Consider the following 11,584-nt stretch of genomic DNA (forward strand, 5'->3'; position numbering starts at 1 on the left):
GTCTCGAACTCACAGAGATCCGCCTGCCTCTGCCTCCCGAGTGCTGGGATTAAAGGCGTGCGCCACCACCGCCCGGCTCTCAAGCTGCTTTTTGCCTCTGTTGATGAAGCCCTTTGCTCTCTGACCCCCACGGCTCTCTACACAGTCCTGACCTACCCTGTCTTGCCCCTCATTTCTCTCACCTCTGCATTTTCCTCCACTCCAGTTCACCCACGCCCAACACACACACACACACACACACACACACACACACGGTGGGATTAAGAAAACATTAACCCCGGTGAGTACCCGTAATCCCAGCATTCCAAAAGCAGAGACAGGAGGATGACCACAGTCTGAAACCAGCTGGGACTCTGTTTGGAGACCCTTTACAAAAACAAAACCAAGCCACTAAGAACTAGATCTGAATGGTGTTACATGCCTTTGATCCCAGCACTTGGACGATGGGGACATGATCAAAGTTCCAGGTCATCCTTAGCGATATAGTAAATCCTGTCTCATAACACGGGGAGAACAGTCAGAGGCCCCCCCGAACTGAGGTTCAGCCTGGTCTCTGACAGACCCTGCATTCACCAGGTCCTCAGGAACATGGTGCACTGTGCGGACCTCAGCAACCCCACCAAGCCTCTGGAGCTGTATCGACAGTGGACTGACCGCATCATGGCCGAGTTCTTCCAGCAGGGCGACCGGGAACGAGAGCGTGGAATGGAGATTAGTCCCATGTGTGACAAGCACACGGCCTCTGTGGAGAAGTCTCAGGTACAGGGCCAGGGCCGCAGGGCACAGCACAGGGTTCGCTTGGCCCACCTCTGTGAGTTTGCAGTCTCTGTGGGAACCGAACTGTGTTCGCTCTCTGTAGCACGATCCTCCGAGGCATTTAATCCTCTCATGTTTGATGGTTCAATTTCACAGATCTCTGATGCTTTTCACCTATCCCAACATCCAGGTCTGCTGCAACCCTAGGCAGTTTTCAGAGCAATGCTTTGTCTGGAGTGGAGTGGGCTGTGGGGACAGGGTTGTTTTTGTTTTACATTTCAGCCTTAAACTTGCTATTACCAAGGATAAATTTGAATATCTGATCTTCCTGCCCTACCTCTCTTGTACTGGGATCATAGGCCTTCGTCACCACACCTAGTTTATGTGGTGCTGGGAATGCAACCCAAGGCTTCGTGCATGCTAGGCAAGCACACTTTACCAGCTGAACTACAGCCCCAGTTCCCCTTTATGGGCTTAAAAAAAAAATCAAGCTGTGTTACTAATCTCACCGAGGAGTAAGATCACTACCACAATTCTTGAGCCAAATTTGAAGCAAGTTTAATAAATGCTGGCCAGGATGATGGACACTGGCCAGGTCCGTACCTGGGTTCCCAGAGCCGCAAACCACATTTTTAGAGGCTCATGAAGGCAAGACCATAAGGCTACGTTCTTCTCACCTTTGTCCAATCAGGGCCCAGGGTACATCCTGCCGTATGTCCTGCCTGTGTACCTCCTGCCTACATGAGATCAAGTATGTTTGTGTAGTTGCTTGTTCACAGAAGCAAAAACACGGCTTGTTATGTTACATCAACAGCAGTCCCCAGCATTCCAGGAAGTTACCTGTCCTCGGGCAAGTGGGGCTCACAGGTTAGAGGTGTTTGTGCTTTATACATCTCTTAAGCGCAGTAATTTAAGTGTCAAACATGACGTGAGCCCCACAGATTTGGTATATACCTGTGTTTCCACTGTGCAAGTGGCACACCTATAGTGCTAGCTGCTCTTCGTACGAAAGCAGGAGGTATAGTTTAGTCCAGAACCTCAGGGCAAGCTGGGACTGCATAACAAGATCCTGTCTATGGGTCAAGGAGATGGCTTAGCAGGTAAAGGTGCTGGACTGAATGGATAGAAATGAGTCCTCAAGATTGCCCTCTGACTGTCCAACCATGCCAAGGAACACACATGCCCCCAAAATAAATTAATTAAAATTTGATAAAAATGCTTTTGGGGCCAAGCCGTGGTGGCACACACTCGGGAGGAAGAGGAAGGCCTATCTGTGAGTTCAAGGCCAGCCTGGTCTACAAGAGCTAATTCTAGGACAGGCACCAAAAACTACAGGGAAACCCTGTCTCAAAAATCCAAAGGAAAAAAAAAAAAATTTTGATCTGTATGTAGCTCCAGTACCAGAGGATCAATGGGTACCAGCATACATATGATACACAAATACACACACATGCAAAATACCCATAAACATAAAATTAAATTATTAAAAGGAGGTATATTCTTCAAAAAAAAAAAAAAAAAAAAGATTTTGGGTTTTTTGCTTTGTTTTTTAATTTTCAGACCAGGCCTCCCCATGTATCCCTGGCTAGCCTGGAACTTACTGTGTAGACCAGAGTGGCCTGCAGTTCAGAGATCTGCCTGTGTCAGCCTCCCACTACTGGGACCAAAGACCAAGTGTGCAGGTGCACGCCTTTTTAATCCCAGTACTCAGGAGGCAGACACGAGGCTGGAAAGATGGTGGCTCTTCTAAAGGACTGGGTGAGACCCCTAGCAGCCTCTGGCCTCTCACAGCTGGGACTCTGTTCCAGGGGGTCCAGCTCACTCATCTGTCCCCCTTGGACGTCGGGTACCACATACTACACATACGTACGTGCGTACATACATACATACATACATACATGCCAGGAAAAATGTTCATACATATAAAATTAAAAATAAATAGGAGGCAGCATGAGGCAAGATGTCTGGGATCACATGGCCAGCCTGGTCTGCATAGTGAGTTACAGGGTAGCCATGGCTACACAGTAAAAGACTGTCTCAAAAAAAAAAATCACTAGATGATCCATACGGAACTGTTTTAAATTTGTTTGAATGTTTTCCCTATATGTATGTATGTTTACCATACGTGTGCCTGATGCCTGCGGTAGCTGAAAGAGGCCATCAGATCCCCTGGAACTGGAGTTACAAATGGTTATCAACTGCCATGTGGGTACTGGGAACTGAACCCGGTTCTCTATAAGAACTAGTGTTCTTAGCTTTGGAAAACACTTAGTTCTTAGGCTTGGAAAAAATAAAAGAGCTAGTCTTCTTAACTGCTAAGCCTCTTTCCCAACCCAGTATGAAATGTTCCAAGTTTCTCTGGCTTGCTGACTGGATTTTGAGACAGGGGCTATTGTAGGCTGACTTAGAATTTAAGGTAATCCTGCTGCATTAGAAGCCTGTTTGTTGTTGTTTTGTTTTGTTTTTGAGTTTTCTTTCTTTCTTTCTTTTTTTTTTTTTTTTCGAGACAGGGTTTCTCTGTAGCTTTGGAGCCTGTCCTGGAACTAGCTCTTGTAGACCAGGCTGGCCTTGAACTCACATAGATCTGCCTGCCTCTGCTTCCCGAGTGCTGGGATTAAAGGCGTGCGCCACCACCGCCCGGCTTGTTTTTGAGTTTTCAAGACAGGGTTTCTCTGTGTAGTCCAGGCTGTCCAGGAACTCTCGGTAGACCATACTGGCCCTGGCCTCAGAGATCCCCTTGCCTCTCTCTGTCTCCTGACTTCTGGGATTAAAGATGTACGCCACCACCACCGCTAGGCTAGAAGCTTTTTTTTTTTTTTTTTTTTTGAGTAGACCCTGCTGTTAGCCGCACCACACCACTTCTTAGACACTGCTCGTCTTCCCTAGGTGGGCTTCATTGACTACATTGTCCACCCGTTGTGGGAGACGTGGGCAGATCTCGTCCATCCCGATGCCCAAGACATCCTGGACACGTTGGAAGACAACAGGGATTGGTACCACAGTGCTATCCGGCAGAGCCCTTCCCCACCCCCGGAAGAGGAGCCGGGAGGGCTTGTCCATCCATCCCTACCTGACAAGTTCCAGTTTGAGCTCACACTGGAGGAGGAAGAGGAAGAGGAAGAGGAGGATTCCTTGGAGGTTCTGGGATTGCCCACTGCTGAGGAGAACTTGAGCGCACCAGAGGACTGCACAGCTCAGGCTACAGAACAGTCCAAGGTCAAAGTTGCTGCTGCGAGAGAGGGCGAAGAGTATCTGAGGCAGGGGACAGTCGCAGCGTGTGTGGCTCCCAAGGAGTCCATGGAGGCTGTGGGCTGCTCCTGCAGCTCTGGAACCCCCATTCTGCCTGACTTGAGGACCCTGTCCCCTTCAGAGGAGGCCCCGGGCCTCCTGGGCCTCCCCTCCATGGCGGCAGAGGTGGAGGCCCCAAAAGACCATCTGGCTGCCACGAGGGCTTGTGTCTGCTCTGGGACATCAGGAGACAACTCTGCCATCTTCTCAGCTCCAGGCAGGTCAGGGTCAGGTGGGGACCCTGCCTGAGCCCTGTTCCCTTCACCCGTGGGTCCTCCCCCCTCTCCACTCTCCCCACTCACCACGGACCACCTCAACGACTCCTGGCCCTCCTGAGAAAAAAGAAAACAGAAAAGTGGGGTTTTTTTCTCTTTCTTTTTTTACCCTTCCCTGCTGCCCTTACCTACAGGGCTTTTTTGTGGAGGTGGGGTCTGGGGAGCCAGGAACTGAAGTCCCCAAAAAGGGATTTTATTTTTTGAATTTTAATTGTAACGTTTTTAGAAAAAGAACAAAAAGAAAAAAAATGAAACACAGCAACTGTAGATGCACCCCTCCCCATTCCTGGTCCCCCATTTCCCCTCACCTAACCCATCATGTCAACCTCAAGTCCAAGGCGCCATCTTCCTGCCTCTCTTGAGACTCAAGTCTAGGCGTGGCACTGCCCTTTGGGCTGTTCTGGGGTTCAGAGGACATCTAGAACCCGATTGGAAATAGCTGCAGGGAGAGCCACAAGGAGGGGACTGGTCCATAGCAGGGGTCCCTCTCCCTGGCTCACTGTCCCCTCCCACGATGTCTTCCATCTCTTCTTTTTCTTATCTTCTTTTCTACAACCCTGGTGTGTGGATGGGAGGTGGTCGGAAGAGCCATTGCTTTAGGACCCAGGGACCCTGGTTTCACCCTCTACCAGTCTCAGGCCTGGGGCTGAAGTCCCTTCTTCAGATGGCATCTCCTTCCTTTGGGTCACTTTGAATTCTTTCCGTTGGAGGAAGGGGGCTCTGTCCATGCGCACGAACATCCTCCTTCCAGCTGCTTCTTCCTCTTGTTTCTGCCTTAAAGATTCCTGTGGCCGTAGATGAAGTCTCGGTGGCTCCCTCCTGTGCTCTGGGTGGGCAGCACCCCAGCATAGACACCCCTTCCCCAGCACCCACTCCACCACCTTTTCAGAGTCTCACTCAGCGCCCCCCGCAACTCTCGTTGCCCTAGGAGGAAGCAATAATGGTGTGCACCACATCCTCTCCTCCTGGGCAGCCCTTTCCCTCCCAGCACCAAAGCCGCCCCTCTTGTCCTCACCTTACTGAGCTTGACCTTCCTTAACCACCCAGCCACAGGCCGTTCCTAAGCAATATCATAGAGCAAGGCCATTTTCTCCAAGCCATGGGGTGAGGGGACTTTTAAAAAGGAATGACCCCGCTTTCCCCTGCCACCTCCAGCCATCTGCAGCAGGGCCGTGAGGCAGCTCTCATCCCTTGCCTGCCCTGTTACATCTCTGGACACGGTACTGTAGCCCTCCCCCCAATTCCTTCTCTGCTGTCCTTCTGTCTAACCCACTAACCCATGCTCCCAACCCTCAATGCTTACAGGGTTTTGTTTATTAAGCAAAGGTAGTGTCTGTCCTAGCTGGTCATGAGAACAACCCCTCTGTGTGTGGGGGGGGGGGGGTTTGGGTTTTTTTTTTTTTGTACATACGCTAAGGTTGGTATATAAATTATTCTAAGACAGAAATGGAAAATGAACTTGCCTTTCCCATTGGGAAGGTGAGGAAGGGGATCTCCAGGGAGAAGCAACCGTTTCCTGCTGTATTATACAAGCTGTACCATATTCCCTGAATGGAAGGTGGGCATGCGGCCGGTTCATGCAAAATTGTGTCATCATATCTAAGGAGGGACAAGAGCTGGCCAGTGCTTGCACCATGTCCCCTTCTCCAAGAGCCCAGGATGGGGTTGGAGGAGGCCAGACCCCTGGACTCAGTCAGGGCTCCTCCCTGCCAGAGTGGGTGCAGGTCCTCGTGAGCTGCCTACATGTTGTCCCCATTGACAATTGATCAATTGGTCTGTGGATTGACAATCAATCCTTCAATCTTGTCCCTGATTAAAGTGAGGCTCTCACTGATGCTTCCAGCTGCTGGCTGATGTGGCTTCGTTTGTTTCTGTGAAAGATTGGCTATCTGGGGGCTGGGGACACACGCGACGGTGCATGCTGAGGCCAGAGGACGGCTTCTGAGAATCCGTTACCTCCTTTCCCGGCTAAGCTGCCCTGCCTGTCTGTTTTCTCTGAAACCTGACTTTTATGTAGTCCATGCTGGCCTCAAACTCTGGAATTGCAGGTGTGTGCCACCTTACCTGGCTGTTACTCAGCCACTCACTTTAAGACATGGTCTCACTCAGTAGGATCTGTGGCTTGAAGCCAGCTGTGTCACTTCTTTTTTCTCTCCTGATCTCAAGGGCTGTAGTGCAGAAGCGTTGAATGCAAGATCCTTCTGCTTCTGCCGTGCTAGGACGGCCTTGTGTCTCCACACCCGGTTATCCAGTGCTGGGGTGAAGCTCCTAGCTGCAGCTTGAAGGCATCTGGCCAGGATGGGTGACACAAAACTTTAATCCCAGCTCTCTAGAGGGTGAGTCAGGGAGAATCTCTTGAGTTCAGGGACAGCCTGGTCTACATATTTCGAGGGCAGCCAGAGCTACACAGAAACTCTGTCTTTAGGGAAAAAAAAAAAAAAAACAGTTATATCAAGAACCTTTGTCCTGCTGGATGGTGGTGGCACATACCTTTAATCCCAGCACTTGGGAGGCAGAGGCAGGTGGATCTCGGTGAGTTCGAGGCTAGCCTGCCCTACAGAGCTAGTTTTAGGACAGCCATGACTGTTACACTGAGAAACCCTGTCTTGAAAAACAAAACAAACAAAAAATCTCCCCAAAAAACAAACAAAAAAAGAACCTTAGTCTCAGAAAAACAAAACAAAAGAAAGAAAAGAGAGGGGTTGGGGGCTGGAGAGATGGCTCAGGGGTTAAGAACATTGCCTGCTCTTCCAAAGGTCCTGAGTTCAATTCCCAGCAACCACATGGTGGTTCACAACCATCTGTAATGAGGTCTGGTGCCCTCTTCTGGCCTTCAGGCATACACACCAACAGAATATTGTATACATAATAAATAAATAAATATTTAAAAAAAAAAAAAGAAAAGAGAGGGGTTGGTGAGATGGCTCAGAGGTTAAGAGCACTAACTGCTCTTCCAGAGATCCTGAGTTCAAGTCCTAGCAACCACATGGTGGCTCATGGCCATCTTTGATGACATCTGATGCCTTCTTCTGGTGTACAGACAAAATGCAGACAGAACACTGTATACACAAGAAAGAGAGAGAGAAAGGAAGGAAGGAGAAAGGCAATGAAGAAATGTATGGCATTGGGCTAGGCACATGGCTCAGTGCAGAGCCTGCTGAGAATCCCCGTAAGGCTAGGAATGTGGTCCAGGGGGAGAGTTCCTGCCTGGACTCTCCTGTGAGAGGCTGTGGAGGTGGCTTGATGATACAGCCTTTCCCACTTCTGTTCCACCCCAAAGCAAAGACTTCAGGAGTTCAAGGCCGACCTGGTTGGTCTATAAAGTTTTAGACCATCTAGAATTATTTATCGTTATCCCTGACATCAGTAGTCCCATCTGTGAGGCAGGACAGTGGGAGCCCAGCTCAGAGCTAAAGTACACACTTGCAGGCACAAGTCCTAGCACGCAGCACACCAAGTGTGTTATAGTGGCGGCTGACCTTGAACTCTCAATCCTCCTGCCCCCACCTCATAAGTGCTGGGTTAACAGGCATTCATCCCTACTCCCAACTTTGTTTCCTTTCTATGACGCAGCTCTGTAGCCAGTGCTGGACCACACTGAATGGTTTTGGACATTCAGGACAGGTTTTGGGGAATCACCTGTTCATCTATGCCTGGAAGGCTTCCCAGGAGATAGCCACCCCAGAGGACAAGGGACCAACTTGGACCCCAGGTAGAAAAGCAAAACTGAAAAAAAAAAAAATAGAAATTTCCAGACGCTCTCAACTTTATACAAGAAACAAAGAGAAGACCCAGACACTGTCCCAGATCTTCAAAGGCTGGCAGGGTTATTGGAATGGGGCAGTGAGGCCTAGGTGCTGAATTTATTTGCTCCCAGCCTCAGTTTCCCCAAGTGTAAAGGGTTGGTGGGATATTAACACATTTAACAGATTTAGGGGCACAAGCTGAGCCTGCAAGAAAGGATCACTGTCAAGCTGCTTCTTTAGGATGGGGTCCATCTTTCCTCAAGCAGAGCCTGCAGCAAGACCATTTAGGAAGAAATGAGGGTGAGAGAGGCCACCATCTGCCATCGCCACACTTGGGAGGCAAAGGCAGGAAGATCTCTGAGTTTGAGGCCAGCCTGCTCTACAAAGCAAATGTCAGGACTGTTACACAGAGAAACCCTATCTCAAAACCACACACACGTGTGCACACACATCACACACACTGGATTTTTACTTGGGGGAGAATTGTACCTGTACCCCACTGCCTGTGTGCAGGTCAGAGAGCAACTCAGGGGTTGGTGCTCTTCCACTGTGTGGGTTCCAGGGACAGCTCAGGTCACAAGACTTGGTGGCAAGAGCCACCTCACAGCCCACTTTTAAAATTGTACTTTGCAGCCGGGCGGTGGTGGCGCACACCTTTAATCCCAGCACTCGGGAGGCAGAGGCAGCGGATCTCTGAGTTCAAGGCCAGCCTGATCTACAAGAGCTAGTTCCAGGACAGAAACCAAAAGCTACAGAGAAACCCTGTCTCGAAAATTAAAAAAAAATTTACTTTGCATATGGTAGCACCCTTAATCCCGGCACTCGGGATGCAGAGGCAGGTTAATCTCTGTGAGTTTGAGGCCAGCCTGGTCTACATAGCAAGTTCCAGGATAACCAGCACTACAAGATTGGAACCCATCTTAAAATTTTTTTATTCAAGTTTATTTTGAGTTATAATTGTATTCATCAGTACATGTGCACACCTGTGTGTGTGCACGCTGGCTGTGTGCAGGGCCCACAGAAGCCGGCAGAGAGTCCTAGGACTAAGGGAGGTGTGGGCTGCCATGTGGGTGCTGGGAACCAAGCCGAGTTCTCTGAAAGAGCAGCCCGTGCTCTTAGCCACCCAGCCACCTTTCTGGGCGCCCTTCTGTTTTTCTTTAATAAAGATTTCTGTTTTTAGTTACATATATATGTGTATGTGTGAGTGCAGTGTCCACGAAGGCCATAAGGGGCGTCAGGTCCCCTGGAACGAGAGTTAAGATCAATGTTTACATCACCAAGTGGGTTCTGGGTCCTCTGGAAGAGCAGTCAGTGCTCTTACCAGCACCACCATCTCTCTGGCCTGGGGGCGGGGAGACAGATGGAGAAAGTGTGTGTGTTTGTGCTTGTGTAGGTCGGAAGACAAGTCTCCACTAGGTGGGTTCCAGAGATTAAATTCAAGTCATTAAACTTGTGGGCAAGGGCCTTTACCTGTTAAATCCTATTGTGTGTCCTGATTGGGGTTAAACAGGGTCTCACCAGGTGGTGCGCACACCTTTCAACCCCAGCTCTAGAAAGAAGACGTGCAGGCAGATCTCTGTGACTTTGAAGCCACCCTTGTCTATGTAGAAAGACCCTGTCTCAAAAACAAACAAACAAACAAACAAAAAACCAAAAACAAAAACAACAAAACCAAAATAATAATAAACAGGGTCTCACGTATCCCGGGCTGTCCTGGAACTCTGTATGTAAACGAGGGTGCCCTTGAACTCATCAGCGTCCTGTCTCCACCTCCTAAAAGCTAGAAATAGTCTTATCCCACTGCAGCAGGCTTGTGGAAAGTCTAAATCAGTCAGCTCATCTACTTAATCGCCCTTGCTGTCAAATTCAATGACACTATTCTCGGGCAGACACCATGCTGGACCCAGTGTGTTTGACCACGTTATTACCCACAGTCTGTATTATTACCAACAGTCAAATTCTAATTATGAAGAGTCCCGGGACAAGCGAAAGGAGCCCGCACTGGGAGCGCAAGTATTCGCGCGTCCCCTGGTGGGTACCTGTGGAACTACACCAACGTCAGGAAGTGGCGCAGCAGGTGCAGACCATCCGAGAGGCGGAGCCAGGACACAGATTGTTCAGAGTTATTATTGGCTAAAATCACTGTCACTTATGGGGAAAAAAGACCGTGAGGGTTGCGGCTCGACTTCTGGAGGGAAGGCTGACCTCTGAAGCTTGTAGTCCCCAAATGACCTTGCTGTCGCTTTGATCTTGAGCACGACCCAGTGTCATCTTCACTGTCGTAGACAGCTCCCTCCCTGAGAATACCCTGGCGTGAATCTCACTTTGAGCGAGCTCACAGTGCGGCTCATTTCCTTAAGGGGAGCCTGCTCACAATCCTGGTTGCCGGCCCCCAACAGTGCCCTTTCTTCCTTCAGAAAACCATCTTCTGTGTCATAGGGGCCCTGATATCATTCCTCAGAGGACCCTGGAATCATTCACCCCTCTTTAGGGCTCCTCACGCATGGGATCTTGCCTTGTTCCCCATATCCTCGGGATTTCCCCAGATCACCTTTCCCATACTACTCAAAATAGTCACATACCTTTTTTTTAATTTGAGATTTTTTTTTTGATGGCTTTCAATCCAAGGGGATCCTTGCAAAGATTCCGGTGGTCCCATGAACAAAAGAAGACACAAAGCTTTCCCCTCCCTAAATTGGGAAGGAAAACCCAAGACAGATCACCTCCTGAGAGTGGAGCAGCCGGCCTTGGCTGAGAGCTGACTCGCCAGACACAAAGACCCGGGCCCCATCCTCAGCACTGGGGAACTGATCTGCCCCAGCTCTCTGCAGGAGAAAACAGGATGATCAGGTTTCCAGGTCACCCTCTTCTTGGATTCATAGTGAATTTGAGGCCAGCTCGGGATACAGGAGACACAGGCAGGAGGCAAAGCTAGCTGGTAAGGGAACTTAGCATTGTGTCCCATACCGAATAGGACATTGCTTGTGGAACTGCACTCTTGTTCTTCATAGCCACAGGGAGGACCTAACTGCACTCGGCACATATGTTTTATAAAGGGCCTTTTTAGGTTTTTAGTTTTTTAATTTAGGTTTATGTTTATTATTTATGTACTGAGTGTTTTACCTGCTGTGTGTCTGTGCACCAACACATGTTCACCTGGTGCCCAAGGACGTGGCAAGCTTCCATATGACTGCCAGGAATCAAGCCTGGGTCCTGGAGCAAGAATTAGATGCTCTTAATCACTGAGCCAATTCTCCAGTACCAAGTTTTTAAATTTTATTTTACATATGTAGGTGTTCTACCTGCACGTGCGTGCACCACAAGGATGCAGACTAGGGTGATGGATGTCCTAGACCTAGAATTACAGACGTGTGAGCTGCCATGTGGGTGCTGAGGATCAAACCCCAGTGAGAGCAGCCGGGGCTCCTAACCACTGCACAGCCTCTGTATCCTCAGTGAGAGAGCAGCCAGCGCTCCTAACCAACCACTGCACAGCCTCTGTATCCTCAGTGAGAGAGC

At 49.5% G+C, this 11,584-nt stretch overlaps 1 protein-coding gene across 3 annotated transcripts in view; it reads left to right on the forward strand.

Moving 5' to 3' along the window:
* The window catches only part of Pde4a (phosphodiesterase 4A), a 46,194-nt gene extending 39,927 nt beyond the window's left edge, over window positions 1–6,267 (forward strand). The window contains exons 14-15 of one of the 3 annotated variants that reach the window (XM_026779212.1): window positions 577–759; window positions 3,643–6,267. In XM_026779212.1, coding sequence (XP_026635013.1) covers window positions 577–759; window positions 3,643–4,293 — 834 coding nt within the window. In that variant the 3' untranslated portion in view covers window positions 4,294–6,267. The remainder of the gene's footprint in view (window positions 1–576; window positions 760–3,642) is intronic. The other 2 variants (XM_026779213.1, XM_005346881.3) reach the window with 2 other exon arrangements.
* Window positions 6,268–11,584: the final 5,317 nt, after the last annotated feature.

The sequence above is a fragment of the Microtus ochrogaster genome, chromosome 5, assembly GCF_000317375.1.
Source record: "Microtus ochrogaster isolate Prairie Vole_2 chromosome 5, MicOch1.0, whole genome shotgun sequence".
NCBI classification, from domain to species: domain Eukaryota; kingdom Metazoa; phylum Chordata; class Mammalia; order Rodentia; family Cricetidae; genus Microtus; species Microtus ochrogaster.